At 42.6% G+C, this 16866-nt stretch overlaps 1 protein-coding gene across 7 annotated transcripts in view; it reads left to right on the top strand.

Annotated features, from left to right (window-relative positions):
* LOC101656411 (amyloid beta precursor protein) overlaps window positions 1–16866 on the top strand; it is a 324648-nt gene that overhangs the window by 236641 nt on the left and 71141 nt on the right. For all 7 annotated transcript variants that reach the window (XM_045284871.1, XM_045284872.1, XM_045284875.1 and 4 more), the window contains 2 exons: window positions 5020–5148; window positions 6172–6271. In XM_045284871.1, the coding sequence (XP_045140806.1) occupies window positions 5020–5148; window positions 6172–6271 (229 nt within the window). The remainder of the gene's footprint in view (window positions 1–5019; window positions 5149–6171; window positions 6272–16866) is intronic.

Raw genomic sequence — 16866 nt, 5'->3', positions numbered from 1 at the left:
CAACATTCTATTGTGGTGTGGGTGAAAGTTTGGAGAGCAAATTAGTTTTTTCTTCAATGATCCATACACACGTGGCTTCCTAACGTTGGCTGCAGTTCCCTCAGTGAAACGAACAGCACGCTGTTACGTCCTTTCTCAGTGCCCTGTTTCCATTCAACCTTTGTCCTTGCTCCTTCTCAATTTGTTGAGGGGCAGATGCTGCCTTGTGGTGTCATAAGGTTGATGGGCCGTTGCTGTTGTGGTGGGGAGATGATATGTGATGGTTGTTCTGATTTGAATCTATTTTCTGTTTAATGGCTGGAGGCATCTCTGCATGTATTTGTAAGCCACCTGACTTTCTTCCTTGGTAAAGTGTCTCTTCATATCCTCTGCCCACTTTTCAGTTGGTTGGTTGGTCCTTCTGTTGTGTAAGAAGCCCAACTTTTAACTAACGCCTTTAATCATTTTATAGTGATCCTTAAAGTTGATTGACAGAGGACCTTCCTATCCGGCTAGTCTCTCTCCCTACTTCTGATGCATTGGCTAACAAAAAAAAAATAGTGGTGTGCACACAAATCAGAACAGTAAGTGAGAAATTGAACCAGCTCTATCTGAACCATCTTCTGAATAACTGAAGGAGTTGATGGTAACAGACCCCCAAAGAACATTCTCTGAGCCTATACGAATTAGACATTCACGGGAGCACTCCTGGTGCATGCCCTCTTTCTAACCACTTGATTTTGTCTTTTTGTTTTCAACTCCATTAATTGCTTTGTACTTAATGCGATTCATTTTTTTTATTCTCCGGGACAGGCATGTTTTCCTAGTGGTTAGGAGCAGGAACCGTGGAGATAGTTGGGCGGCCTCTTTTTGCTCATATGCCGACTGGCTCTGTAACCGAACACCAGTTAACCTTCCTAGTGCCCCGCCTGCCGCCTGGAGGAGGCGGAGAGAGCAGCAGTGCTCTGCCATAGGGCTGCTGTAAAGACTTCATGAGTGATTGTGTGTAAAACCCTCTATTCTTCCCAAGCCTGAACCAACCCCATTGTCGCCCATGCTGACTCCTAGTGACCCTATAGGATAGGATTTACAAGGCAGGACCTTATGGAAAGCACACTGCCATCTCCTCCCACATAGAATGGGTTCAAACTGCCAGTTTTGGTGTGAGTAGCCAATTCTTCATATGAGCAATCAGTAAATGTGAGCCTGGCGGATAACCAAAAGGCCAGAGGGTTGAGACAAATCTGAGGTGTTTCAGAAGAAAGGTCTGGCAATCTTCTCCTGAAATCATTCGAATCCCTGTAGAGCACAGTTCCACTTTGGTGCACACATGGGTGGCCACAAATCAGAGTGGACTGAACAGTGAACTCTGGATCGCTTTCGAAAAGTAAAGGGGATTAGGTAGATGACATACATGTATATTGAGCACCTACTATGGACTAACCAGTACACTGGTGAACTAACAGACCAGTTTTCATGCACACCAAGGCTCTGTGTGGCCACATACTGTCTGCGTTGCACCGGTGAGAAAATTGAGGTTTTAATCGTTTTGAGACTTCCATATTTTACAAATGATGCTTAAATGAACAGTTAGCAAGGAGGTGTGTGTGTGTGTGTGTGTGTGTGTGTGTGTGTGTGTGTGTGTGTAGAGAGAGAGTGGAAGAAAAAGGAGAGGCCTCAATGCCAGTGGTCAGAATTGGCTGCCCCATTCTCTAAGTTGAAACTTAGCAAATACAGAAATGCCACGGTCAGCTTCCTTAAACCGTAATATCCTTAGTGGAGCAGCAGGAAGTGGGACACCTCTTCCTGCCCCGGTGCCTTTAGGACCGCAGAGGCCTCGCTCACCGCCATCAAATCAATCTAGCTCTTACTGAACCCTCGAGCCCAGAGGAGAACTCCTCCTACCAAACAAGGGGAAACAAAGTGAGGGAATGGAATCTGTAATTCTAGGTTTTCCTTAAGCTCTTAAAAGAGAAAATAAACATTTTCTCCTAAACAATTCCTTTTCAAGAGAAGAACAGAAAGCGGCGTGGCCAAGAAAGGTCCGTCAGCCCCACAGTGTCCCAGGGAGGAGATGCGGGAAGGGGATGGCACACAGAATACAGTCAGTTGCAACACTCTGCCTCCGCCAGGGAAGTGCAGTTGTGTTAAAGAAAGGGAGCGCTTGATGCTTAAGCTGAGCAGACGCCCAGGGCTCTGTGGTATTCTGATGACACAGTCCTGCACACAACATACCCTTGACATGTGATTGTGGTCAGACATTCAGGTCTGACATGTGATCAGTAATCAGACATTCAGGTCTGACCTTTTATTAAAGGTGCGTTTGATTGGTGTGTCATCTTTTGAAAATATATTGTACATCTTTAGCCCTATCGATTATTGCATGTTTTACGACCTCTAAGATTCAAAATGCCAACTCATTTGTCGATTGTACCCGATTCCACTTTGCAAATGAGAAATGTAATCAATGTGCTGCGAGCAGCTGTGTCTTGAGCTTATGACATCTGCCTCCTGTGGGACCACAGCAAGGCACATTGCTTCTCGAATAAAGGAAATGAACAAGGCAGTCGAGTGGAAGAGTATTCGGGGTAGTGCTTTCTTGGATTTTTCCCCTCCAGTCTAGGACAGAGCTTTTAGGAGAAGAATGCAGGAGACACCCCCAGAACACCTGCTGTGGGTAGGGCACTGTGTGAGTAAGGCAGCCCTAAGGAGAGCTAGCCTTTCTGATCTCACTGTTCAGAGGAGCATTCAAAACACCAATAAAAGAAGGTGCTCTGTGCAAACAAAGAGCTCTGGTGACCCGGTGGGCTAGATGTTGCTCTGTTAACAGCAAGGTGGGCAGTTCCCGCCCAGCAGCTGCTCTAGGGGAGAAAGGAGAGGCCCTCTGCTTCCATAAAGATTTCCAGTCTCCGAAATGTACACTTGCTTTCTCACTGCCATCCAATTGACACTAACTCACAACCACCCGGTCTGTAGCGGGTTAGATTTGTGCAGTATTTCATAGGACAACAGCGAATGGGCACCAATTTCTCCCTTGAGTGTCGGGGAGCTGCCCCCTGGGCGGAGTCTCAATGGTGAGAAGGGGTTGGCCAAGTGAAACAAGGAGGGAGGTGCATCGCATACACCACTCCTGACATCAACAGAAGCATTGTAACTATCAACTCCAAGCCCCTGGAAGAAAGTTCATACTTCCCCACTCATATTTCAGGTGCTCGTGACTCAGAGGTGAGTAATAACTAGCTTTGCGAAGGACTAAAATTCCATTCCCAACATGAACTTCCATAACTGATTTTTTTCCCCCAAAGAAGAAGCAATGTTTATCTTTGAAAATCAATTTTCAGGGGGGAGCGGGGAGGGAGGGGAAAAATGAGGACCTAATGTCGGGGGTTTGAATGGAGAGAAAATGTTTTGAGAAACGATGTACAAATGCGCTTTACACAATTGATGTGTGTATGGATTGGGATAACAGTTGTATGAGCCCCTAATAAAATGTTTAAAAAAAAAAAAGAACTTCAAAAAACAAAAAAAAAACAAAAAAAGAAAATCAATTTTCAGATCCTGCAGTAGAAAGTGTGTAGCAACAAAATTGTTGAAGACATAGGAGCCTTTGCCCTTTTTTATGATTGTTTTCGATTAAAACAATTAAAACATAAAAAATGAATTGGAACTAACTGGGGCGCGGAATAGAAGCACTTCAAAGGATACTGTTACTGAAGAAATAATTCTAGTTTAGCATTGCCCTTTTCTCTAGAAAAATGATAGGTCTTTTATAATTTATTAGTTTCTTAGCTAACAGATTAAACCTATTTCCATCAATTGAATTCCGTCTTATAACAGCCCTAGATAGGGTTTCTGGAGCTATAAGTCTTTGCAGGATAAGATAGCCTTCAATTTCTCCCTCAGATTGGCTGGTGGGTTTGAACTGTCAACCTTGTGGACAGAAGCCCACTTCTTACCCAAGAATAAATTAATAGTGGTTAAGCTGCCTTATTACTTTTCTCATTTTGATTACTGTGCTATTATCTGCTGCTAGGATGGAATTATGTGTGTGTAACATTGCATCTGTGATACCTATAGACCATAAGATTGTTTCTATAGAAATGTCTCCATCCCTTCAGGACCAGTTGTGAGAGTGGCGATACTGGGAGGGTGGAGGGAGGCTGCGGTAGAAAGGGGGAACCAATTACAGGGATCTACATGTAACCTCCTCCCTGGGGGAGGACTACAGAAAATTGGGTGAAGGGAGATGTCAGACAGTGTAAGATATGACAAAATCATAATTTCTAAATTGTCAAGCTTTCATGGGGGAGAGGGGAGCGAGGAAGGAGAGGAAAAGTAGGAGCTGATATTAAGGGTTCAACTAGAAAGCAAATGTTTTGAGAATAATGATGACAACAAATGTACAAATGTGCTTGACAGACTAGATGTATATATGGACTGCGATAAGAATTGTATGAGCCCCCAATAAAGTGACTTAACATTTTTTTTTTAAATGAGGACCTGATGCCAGGGACTTACTTGGAGAGCAAATGTTTTGAGAATGATGAGAATAACAAATGTACAAATGTGCTTTACACAATTGATGTATGTATGGATTGAAAAAAAGAAAAAAGAAATGTCTCATAGATATTCTGGTAGTTAAATTTGGTCTAGACCTAACTGAAAGTTAGTAGATTTCACGATCTGATCTCTGTATCAGATCTGCTAATTACCATATATACTTGTGTATAAGTCAAGTTTTTTTCAGCCCATTTTTTATGCAGTTTTTGTGGTAAAATTAGGTTCCTCCGCTGATATTCGGGTCAGCTTATACTCAAGTATATACCGTAAAAGAAAAATGTTGATTAAATTCTTATGGCCCATGGACAAAGTAATTACTCCTTAAGAAAGGCATGGGAGAAATGTTTAGAAGAGAGGTTTGAAGAATCTGACTGTTGATGCATCACGGAACAAATGAAACTCTATCCTGTGGCCCGACACCTTTGGAAGAAGTTATATTTGGAATAAATCAGAAAAAGTTATGCATGTTTCTTTCTGCAGCCCCGCCACGTATTCAACATGTTAAAGAAGTATGTGCGCGCAGAGCAGAAAGACAGACAGCACACCCTAAAACACTTTGAACATGTGCGCATGGTGGATCCGAAGAAAGCTGCTCAGATCCGGTCCCAGGTAAAGCTTCATTGGCACATCCTTTGACCACCCCCTGTTCACGGTGCATTAGTAACAGGAACTTTGGGTGTGGGTTTTGTACATTCATGGCAGTAGTTCATTAATGCCTGGTGATTGTCGAAGGCCCGTCTTACAGCAGCACCTGGTGTGCCATTCTGAGAGTTATGAAAATACGAAGGAATACACAAATTTAACTTCCTGCTGCTGCTGCTAAGACGGCCCTCAATGAGGGGCATTGACACCGTGGCTGCAGCAATGGGTCAAGCACTGTGAGGTTGGTGCAGGACTGGGCAATGCTTCATTCTGTTGGTTATAAGGTACCTATGAGTCAGAAGCAACTCTCCAGCGCTTAACAACTGCTGCTAATTAAAACACTGATGGCTAAAGGGGTGGGGGCGGGGAGGGATATTGCACAAGCCAGAGCCTCTAAATTTTAGAGTCTAAGATCATTCGGTCTAGTCTTGGCTACCAATGATATACCCCATTGCAGCCATTGAATTTAATCTGGGCCGAAATAATGTATCATCTCTCCAGATTCTCAAAGGTCGAACACCAGACTTTGTCTAGAACTGTTGAGTAGTTCTGGTAGTCAGCCAAGTAAATAATTACTCGTTAAGAAAGGAGTAGGAGAATGGCTTAAAGACAGACTTGAGGAAGCTGATCTCAAATTTCTTGAACCGGAAGTTTATTTCAAAATGCACAGCATAAACTATCGAGTTAAATTTGAAAGTTCGTGTTTCCATTTGTTGCATCATGTTCAGTGAAATCGATGTAGGGTGTCAGGTTTCAGGTGGAGCCTCAATATGGTGAATTGGCCGAGGAGAGAAATGATCTTTCAGATCATGTGTTTTTCCAGTATACAGTGGAACGGGAAGTGTGAAGACAGCCTTAAAGCATGGCTTCAAGTCCCACGGCATTCCATTAGTATGATTTTTGAAAGTTTATATCCGCCTAGGGTACCTTGTAAGGAAAATAATCATCTGACCCGAAAATTGGTTTACCTGGAGCTGTTGTCCCTCACAGGTGATGACACACCTGCGTGTGATTTACGAACGGATGAACCAGTCTCTGTCCCTGCTCTACAATGTCCCTGCAGTCGCCGAGGAGATTCAGGATGAAGTCGGTGAGTAAGCTGTGCTTCTGATGCTGTGCACAGAAGCACATCCACCACCCTCCTTCGCAAACCCATCTGCGGGAAGAAACTGGAAAAGTGAGTTCCACATCACGAGTCGCCAGGGTGCAAATAATTGTGGTAGGGAGGAGGGGTTAGATTCCCTCTCACGGTGACACTCTGGCAGGATCGAGCCAGCTCTCACTCTTAACAATTTCATCCTTCACAGCTGTTCATACTGACAGAGCTGGAAGCGATGTAGCTTAGCCTATGATGCGTTTGTGGAACAATGAGCTCTTTGTTATTGGATTATAATGGTGAACACCCCCACCCTACCTGCCGTGCCTCCCTAGTTAATTTAGGCTATCTTAAGTATCACCTTATCGTGCTGTTGACACTGGACAATATTTTTAAACCTTTTTAAATTTCTTCATTCTTTGTCCCATAAATGGTAGGGTGTCCCGACTTTATAGATGAATCTCAAAGTCAGAATTTAAGCAAAGTACTTGGATTCATCCCACATATCCTCACTAGCATAGCTAAAATACCAGACTATGGCTTCTGACTTTATTTTGTTTAATCACAACTTTCATATATATATGCTGTGAGTGTTCTCTGAACTGTTTAAACTTAACATATGTACTGCTATGTATTGTGAAATAACTATAGACTCACACGAATTTGCAAAATGATAGCGAGCTGTCTGGTGTACCCATCACGTGGCTTCATCAGTGGTACCTTCTTCCATGTCTAGATAGCACATTATCCGAACCAGGAGATCAACCCCATGTCTCCCAGGCTCATTTTCTCCACGTGAGTAAGGCTTCCTAGGTCTGTTGTCCCCAGAAAGGGAGCAAAAGTATCACAAATAATAATTGTGGTAACACCCAAAATGCCCATTTTTGTTTAAGTTTACCACGTAACCCTACTTAAATGACCCTTGTATCAGTGGATCTCTCACTTGGAGCAGTGCGTGTAAAACACTGCAGATTTGCTGCGCTGTGCGCCTGGCCTGCTTCTCTTTGACTTGAGTTCCGGATGTGAAGGCTTGGGATGGGGTCTCCAGGTTCTTCCCAGTTAATTTGCCTAATATTGTACTTAGTGCTTTTGTTCTAACTCCTAGTTTGCTATTTAGCACTTGCAGCAGTTGCCAACCTGTGGGTCGAACAACCCTTTCACTGGGTTGCCCAATTCATAACAGTAGCAAAATTACAGTTATGAAGTAGCAATAAAAATAATTTTATGGTGGGAGGTCACCACAACATGAGGAAGTGTGCTAAAGGGTCACGGCCTTAGGAAGGTTGAGAACCCCTGGCTTAGAGTTTTAAAGGCTTGTAGTTCGCCACTCAGGGTACAGCCATTAGTCTGTATTTGTCTCAGCAACAGAGGAAGGAGACTCAGGACTGGGTGGAGGAAATAGAATGAATGACTGTTGCCTTCTTTGCCATAAGCTGGGAGAAGTGGGTGTTACCTAGCTACCATCACTGAACCCTCTGATCAGAGGTCCCCCAGGAAAATCTTGATTAAAAGGAGGGAAACGCAGAACAGAAGTTCAAGTTTTCATCACGTCCATAAGCATATTTCCAAGATCCGTGGAAGCTCTATGTATCCCTAAAACTGTCACCGTGAGATGACCTTTAGGCCCTAAACCAAAACTATCCCATGACGTCTTCTTAAACCTATGGTGACCAGGCGTCCCGCTTTTTGCAGGACAGTCCCAATTTTTGGCATTTTTAAAAAGTCTTGATTTATGGAAAGAATGCACGACAAGCTAGGGAATATTTGGTCCATACAGACCAAATTCTTAATCAAGAACCCTACCCCCCTCCAGTCCATGGTGTCCCGCTTTAAATCTGGTCACCCTACTTAAACCCAAACAATCACTTAGCTTAACAACTAAAGATCGTCTACTTTGAACAGTATGCTCTTTTAAAATAGACCTACGTGGCACCAAATTGATAACAGCAACTCAAAAGATTAGATAGGCAAAATAAGGGGTGGCGATCTGATGTTAATAGGGAAGACCCACTTGGAAAAGGAGGATCATAAAGGACTGTACGACTCAAAGAACATCGATCAGTGTCGCTGAACTGTGCGTGTGTAAGTTGTTGAACGGGTCTGCCTTCTGACAGCAAAGGAAATGGAATGTGATTGTTAACGACAGGAAGGAGAAGCAGGTGACAGTGCCGTTCAAGGCTGTGACAGACTGTGAAATGGCACTCTAAGTCTCTTTTAAGTGAAGACCCGTGGAAGCTTAGTTACACATTCTGAAATACTAGGTTTCCAATATTCAGCAGTTTATAAAGTTGCCGCTGTATTCTTTATTTCTAAAACTGAAAGGAGGTATGACCCCATATGTTGGATGTGTGCCGTGGAGCAGTCAAGCCCAGTTCGTAACCACTCCAAGCAGAACAAAGAGAAAGACCATTTTTGACCAAGCCAGACGAATGGAGCATCCGATGGCAACAGGGCCTGCTTAGTGGGTGCTGGGTTCATTTCAGTTCACAAGCACCATGCAACGCTTATATCTAACAGTGTCAAGTATGTAATACAAGCAAGTGGGCTGGTCTTTTTAAGATGCATGACAGAACACAGGAAAACTATAAGATATAATTCTTTTTTTAAAAAACTCCATGATTCATGATCTTGATGTCTGCTTAGGCTGCCCTTACCAACCTTATACAAGAACCAGGAAAGCTGGAGGGGTCAAATCAACCCGAAGCAGGATCCGAGTCGTAGTTATCATTGCAGACTCTTGATTGAACCCTTGGGAAGCAGTTAAAGCTTACATTTGGGGAACATTGATAAAACACTAAGCAACATCGATTCTACTTAAACATGGCTAACTGAAAATCAAAATGGCTGCAGAAATGCCCACAACTCACTCAGGCACGACCGTTTTCCAACAGTTGGTCTGGCACACTGATTAGCAGTACTGGAAATTTTCCTGTAAAAAAAGTTGGTTGAATATATTTTAACAGAGTTCATTTCAATCTATTGAACAGAGTTCTAAATTCTTCAGCCTACCCACAGGACTAAGAAGCCTGGGTAGTATCATGGGCTTAAGCAATGGATGACCAACCCCAGGGCCAATGGTTCAAGCCCACCAACAAGTCCACAGGAGAAAGAGGAGGCAGCCTGCTTCTGTAAATATTTACAGCCTCAGAACCATGTGAGGCAGTTCTACTGTGCCCTATAAGTTGAAAGTGAGTCAAAATTGATTCAATAACAATGGGTTTTTTAAAAGAAAATTCAGGTGAACGATCTTTAGGATTATCTAAGTACTGTAAAAAAGTGAGTGAATTATTGTATTAGCCTCAGTAACGGACTACGCCACTGATAGCGCTGCAAAATGCTGTACTAATGAGTGAGCCTACAGACCACCCCACATGCCCAGCTTGGCAACCTGGGAAACTAGAGCTCAGGGACAAGTTCTCTGAAACTTAGTGAAATTAGAATAATGAAAATATCCTGACATGCCGGGCATATTGCCAGGAGACAACAGTCCCTGGAGAAGGACATCATGCTTGGGGAGGTGGAGGGACAGTGGGGGGTGGAAGGGACGCCCTCAAGGAGATGGCTGTATGTTTTGCAAAGAAAGGGGCACTCACTGTGGGTTGGACTCGACTCGCTGGTACCTAACGACAAAATGTCCTAATTCAACTTTGAGATTATACATTCTGATTCATTCTAACAGTGTAATAAGAATATTTTAAAATATATTGCTGAGGAGAAAACCACCTTGGATGTTATAGATCATTATACCCACTAGAGAAATTTCTCTTTTAAAGTGCCTAAAACACCAATTGCCTTTCATGCCCATGGTAGTCTACTCTTTCTTTTCTGACTACATACGCCTTGCAAATGTTTGTATGACTCTCAAGTGTTTGACCTGTCAGGCTGTTCAGTACTGTGTATTAGTGGAAGGATACAAATATATTCTTTTTAAAAACCTTAATATCATGCCCAAGCTTTTGTTTGGATCCCTAGGATGCAAAACTTAATTAATTCAGTTAACGAAAAGGCCAGAGGTTCAAGCCCACCTGGAGGTGCGCCTAGGAAGAGCGGCCTGAAAGCTCATCCACTGAGAATCCCTGGGAGCTCAGATGGACTCTGCTATGCGTGGGGTTGCCCTGAGTTGGAACTGATTGTCAACTGGAAGAGAGCTTTTATTCTGTACTGCAAGTCAATGTTGAGAAAGATTGCAAGAGGATATTTCACTAGGGGATGGATTGAAGACAGGGATTTCCCATTAATATTCTACTCTATAAAGTGTCTTTAGGAAATGAATATACTTGTTACATTAGGATAGAGATTGTTAAATGTAGTATACTCAGCTCCTCCAGTAAGTTGTAAAAGGACAAGAGCAAAAAAAATCATTGTATTTGGTGTTGTCCCCTGTAGGGTTATGGGTCAGTGAGGGACGTCATGTCTCATAGTGGGGCCAGCCATGTGGTCCTCTCTGTGGACTGGGTGCTCTAATCGGGAACATCATCCTCAAGGCCTGGTGGGCCAGAATGTGCTCCACTCTCTCCTCATCCCCCTTCATCTGCTCTCTTGTGCTCCAATCAGATATGTCCCTCTCCCACTGCAGATTCAGTGCCGTCCTTTGAAATAAATTTTTCTGGGGGGAGGGGCAGGTGTACACATAGTAGTTGGGATTGGGGCCTGCCCCTCAGACTTCTCCCCTGGTTTCCTACTTCACGCCGGCATGTTGTATTCACATCTTGGAGCACTGGGTTGAAGTCTGGTTCCTCTTCCCCTGTGAAGATATAAACAATACCCTCCCCTTGGGTGGGTGAGGCATCAAAGAACAAAAAATCATGTCATTGTGTGTTCACCTCCCTGATATGATCGCTGAAGACAAATGGGTGCATAAGCAAATGTGGCGAAGAAAGCTGATGGTGCCCGGCTATCAAAAGATATAGCATCTGGGGTTTTAAAGGCTTGAAGGTAAACAAGCGGCCATCTAGCTCAGAAGCAACAAAGCCCACATGGAAGAAGCACACCAGCCTGTGCGATCACGAAGTGTCGAAGAGATCAGGCATCATCAGAAAAAAGTCATATCATTGTGAATGAGGGGGAAAGTGCAGAGTGGAGACCCAAAGCCCATTTGTAGGCCACTGGACATCCCCTTACAGAAGGGTATCAGGGAGGAGACGAGCCAGTCAGGGTGCAATGTAGCAATGATGAAACATACAACTTTCCTTTAATTCCTAAATGCTTCCTCTGCCCCCACCCCCATTATCATGATCTCAGTTCTACCTTACAAATCTGGCTAGACCAGAGGAGGTACAGGTAGGAACTGGAAGCACAGGGAATCCAGGGCAGATGATCCCTTCAGGACCAGTGGTGTGAGTGGGAGGGTGGGTTGGAAAGGGGGAACCGATTACAAGGATCTACATATAATCTCCTCCTTGGGGGACGGACAACAGAAAAGTGGATGAAGAGAGACCTCAGACAGGGCAAGATATGACAAAATAATAATTTATAAATTATCAAGGGCTCATGAGGGAGGGGGGAGTGGGGAGGGAGGGGAAAAATGAGGACCTGATGCCAGGGGCTTAAGTGGAGAGCAAATGTTTTGAGAATGATGAGCGCAATTAATGTACAAATGTGTTTTACACAATTGATGTATGTATGGATTGTGATAATTGTTGTATGAGCCCCTAATAAAATGATTAAAAAAAAAAGAAGAAATCATTATATTCTTAGGGAGCTGAAGCTAAATCTTCTACCCAGATGAATTTTCACCTTGTCTTACAAGATATTTTAAAATTTATTTTTTTGTTGTTGTCGTTGAGTATGTACACAGCAAAGCCTCACCCTCAATGCCATAAAGTCTATGCCAACTCATAATGGCCCTGTTGGACAAGGTAGAACTGCTCCTATGAGTTTCTGATACTAACGCTTTATCGGAGTAGAGAACCCTTTCTCCCAAGGAATAACTGTGGTTTCAAATGGGTGACCTTTCAGATTGCAGCTCAATATGTACCTACTACACCATTACGGCTCCACATACACAGTAAAACATGCCTAAATTCAACAATATATATATGTATGATTCAGGGATACTGGTGACATGCTTCAAGGTCTTACAACCATTTGCCCTACCTTTGCCAGATTCTTCCCTCATTAACATAAACTCACTGCATTTAAGTTACTTACCTAATCTTTTTCAGGTGTTGCACTTTGATCCCATAGTTCTTAAAAAGAGTATAATGTTCAAACAGACTTTTTATTTATTTTGTTTTAATTAAGCTAACCAATTAGTTTGTATTTTTGTTTCAGGTTTGAAATCTCTATCAAGACATATATGTCAGCTGTCTTAGCTATCTAGTGCAGCTATAACACAATGCCACAGTGGATGGCTTTACCAAATTTATTCTTTCACCATAGGAGCTAAAAAGTCTCTTAGCGTGACCAATCTAGGGTAATGACCGCCATCTCTGTAGACTCTGGAGGAAGGTCCTTGTCAGCTTCTGCTCCTGCATGATTTGCATGTTGCTTGGCATATCTCTGCCCCCATCCCTAGGAGGTTCTAAGCACAGTGACCCCGGGTCCAAACAGTGCACTCTACTTCTGCTTTTCCTTTATTTTTTGACTTGGTGGAATTTTAAAAGACTTATATATTTTTCAACAGTTTTATTGCCATATCATTCCCATATCATAAATTCAATAGTTCAGTGGCATTAAGAAGAGTTATATAATCATCACCACAATCACTTTTACAATAGTTTCTTCATTCTTTTACTCATCATTACCTCCTCATTTCCTCCCAACCTCCCCTGCCATACCCCAAGGAACCACTGATCCAGTTATTATCTCTATAGATTTACCTATCCTGGATTTCATATATGGAAAAACATTAGAAAACAAACAAACTAACAAGAATAACAAAGGAAAACAGTTAAAAATCTCAATCAAAAAGAAAGCGGGCAATATTAAGAACTAGAACAAATTTAAATGGATCATAAGGGAGATAAACATTAGAGTATGAAACTTTAACTTAACTGAATCTGCAACAGTCTACTTTCCAGTGTGTTCTGCGTGTTAGCAAGGCTGTTCACATCCCTGCCGCACTTCTTCCTTGGTAGCACTGCCATCCCTCCTTTGCTGTAGCTTTGCTTTCCTGTGTGACACAAAAGGTGATGCGGCCCCACCCTGTGGAAACTAACCTTACACTACTAGATCCTGACTGTGACCTGATTAAGGATATTCCATCACACCCTAAGCCCCTTCGAGTTGACTGGCAGATCACATGAAGGTATAATTACACTGTTATATAAAATTGCCAGGCCACTGCAATTCACGGCCCAGTCAAGTTCACGCATATCTGGGGAACACAGTTCAATCCATGACACATACAGGTTGCTGCATTATTCACAAAAGCCAAAGGGAAGAAACAACCTCAAAGTCTATCAAGGGATGACTGGATAAAAAATGTGATCTATAAATGCAATGAGATATTACTAAACCAGTCAGAGAAATGAATTCTCAACAAGGGCTTTTTCCCTGTGAGAGATCACAGTAGACATTTCCAGGAATACCTAACTATTCGTTATGAAGGGCGAGAATGCCGAGGACCATTATTTTACTCTGACCCAGTAATTAATGATTCTTCTTCTAATGAAACTATTGCACTTAATTTGATATTATAATACAGGAGTTTTTGGCCGTTAGTCACAGGTGCACCGTAAAGTAGGCGGTTACTTAGGTAACGTGTATGTTGCACCGTGTTCAGGAGTGGGACAACACAGTAAATCCTGAAGACAGAGCACATCTTCAGCTCTTCAGGATCATGGATTTTTTTTCCTTCCCTAAAACCAAAGCTCCAAACCAGTAGGTTGAATTCAGGGCATGTTACTTTAAAAGATATTTTTGTCTTTCTAAATATACTAGACACCAAATCCTGAAGGATAATCTTTGAAATGTTTTTCATATGCAATTTGGGATCCTTTCCATTGTTAAATGGCTATTTCCAGAGAGAAGCGAAAGCTTGTGTTAATTATACTGAACTTGCATTAGCTATGCCGGTGCATCTCTTGAGCTCCTAAAACACTGCTAAAGACGACAACCTGCTGAGGAGAGTGGCTTTTCTGGATTGAGCACAGTTGTCCTCCAAAACGTCCTCATTTGTCATTTGAAGGAGCTTTTTCCCCCTAACTCCAGTGTCAAGTAGGAATATAGATGACACGAGACTGGCTCTCGGTGCTCCTTGTTAAAGTGGTGGCTCTCTGGTGTTTCCCTGTCTTGTATTTGAATTTCTTATAAGGAGAGGTGTTTGGTTTTGCTTGCATTTTAGGCACTTTTTACAAAAATCTTTTTATTGGGGGCCCTTACAGCTCTTACAACGTTCCAGACATCAATTGTATCACGCATATTTGAACATATTTTAGGTACTTTTCTTAGTAGGGTCTTAAAGATCATGTTCTCTCTGCTCCACACTTTCCTATCAGAATTTCTTCTGCTCAACGTGTTTCTCCTAATGCACCTTTCTCCACCTCCAGGATCAGACCAGGCTTTTTATTTAATTTTATAACTGTCAACCCCTCTATTTTGTGAGCAATTCCAAGCCGTGTCTTGGTCATCTTTGCAGCCTCACTGTCTCGCAGAAGACTTGGTTCTTTGTAAGTATTCGATAATTATAGAACCAAAAACCCAAACTCACTGCCCTGGAGTCAATTCTGACTCATGACGACCATACAGGACAGGGTAGAACTGCCCCTGTGGGTTTCTGAGTCTGTAATAGAAGTTCAAAGCCTCACCTTTGCCCTGTGGAGCAGCTGTTGGTTTCGAACACATAACAACTACACCACCAGGGGACTCATTATAGACAAAAGGTTGAAGCACATCTCTAGCCTTCAGTGCTTAAAAAGAAAAAAAATAGTTGATTTCATATTGACCCAAATTTTGGCCACCCCATGTATGTTGAAGTAAAACAGCTTTGCAGCATTTTCTGCCTGATTTTTTTTTAAAATCAATTTATTGGGGCTCATACAATTCATCACAATACATAGATCAATTGTGTAAAGCACATCTATACATTTGTTGCCCTCATCATTCCCAAAATTCGCTTGCCTCTTGGGTTATCTGCCTGATTTTTTGGGAGGAGATCTCCGGGTCTTGGTAGACTGGACCTTGGGACCTGTTAATTAGCAGCTGAGCACATTGGCCTTTGTCCCAGCCAGGGCCTCCAGACTATGGTACCAATGCCCCTCACTTTAGGTTGATCGAGTGGATCCCTCCATCACCCTAAAACCTTGCCATGAGCTCCTTTCCTAGCACCCAGCATAGCATCGCACAAACCATATCTCTCATTGATAAGCCAATGAAATGAAATGCTGTGGACAAGAGGTACTCAAATGAAGGTAAATGAATGAAAGAGTAATTGATGACTTTCACAACCTGTTCCTTCATGACATCCTGACACTGTTGTTTGCGCATCTGCCCGATTCACATAATTGGATACTTGATTTGCTAATTATATTGCTTGATTTGGGCCTTGTATCCACAGCCTGAGTTTTACTTCTTTAATTTGTTTCATCAATAAGTGTGCATAGTCAAAACTGCCCTGAAAGTGATTTTCGGAAAATATACCTTGTATTATTTTATAATGTCATTTTTTTCTTCCCAGTTTGAACTATGTACACTCTCCCAGGCACAATCATTTATTACTTAATGTGTGCCCGTATTTATTTATTATTTTTAGTTACTTGCAAATCATGGTGTTTTCTTGCAAAGAAAGGCTTAAGGCATTGTTTTAAGAAGGGAGAATTCTCTCATCACTAGGACAACCCTGGGTGATGATGTCCCATTGTAGACAACTCCTCCTTGCCCCTTAATGTTCTACCCCTCACTTTGAAAAACATTGACCCACCCCGACTGGAGACAAATTCTGCATCACAATGACCTTACTGTGCATGCAGCTTTGTCATCATTGAAGAGGCTTCCAGCTAGGTAAGAAACTTACTTACTTATACCCACGCGCCTACAAACCCTTAAAGACACAGTTAGAAACGAATGTTGTCTGTAACCAGGGGGCTGCCTGTCTTTTGGATAGCTGTTTAGGACTTCATTATTTTCCTTCAAAAAGTGGTATGTGAGTTTACTGTAAGCAGGCCTTGTCATCAGTGCCTGTAAACATCTATGAGACCTTGAAAAAGGCATCCCTTCTCTACGGTTGTTCAGCTCAATCTTTGATTTGTCTGATTATTACTTAGAAAGGAAACGATTGGCTTTCTCCGCCCTTCGTCATTGCCCTTAAATCTATACTAAAGGCCTCAACGCTGCTTCTTGTATAATGACGGGGCTTCGTTATGAAACGTGCTTCATTTTGCAGCTATCTCAAGGCTAAAAATATCATAGCTCTGGATTCAGAGAGAGACGTTTCACAGAAAATGCTGCAATGACCAATTTATGCGGAAGGCAGCATGAAGGAGAAGGGACAGGAGGCAGGGTTGCTTCGTACCCTGATGTTTCGGGCGGGCTGCATTCAAAACTAAGAACAACATGAGTTATTATCAGTCAGGTGGATGCCGGTTCCTCAGCTGTAAAATTCATAGTGAAGGTGAGAGGATAAAACAAAGTGGCAGGGATCAAGAAAC

The sequence above is a fragment of the Echinops telfairi genome, unplaced genomic scaffold (assembly GCF_000313985.2).
Source record: "Echinops telfairi isolate 266 unplaced genomic scaffold, ASM31398v2 ScPeMD7_7469;HRSCAF=8507_0, whole genome shotgun sequence".
Lineage (NCBI taxonomy): Eukaryota > Metazoa > Chordata > Mammalia > Afrosoricida > Tenrecidae > Echinops > Echinops telfairi.
The sequence above is the reverse complement of the archived record's forward strand: the minus strand, read 5'-3'. Positions and strand labels throughout refer to the sequence as shown.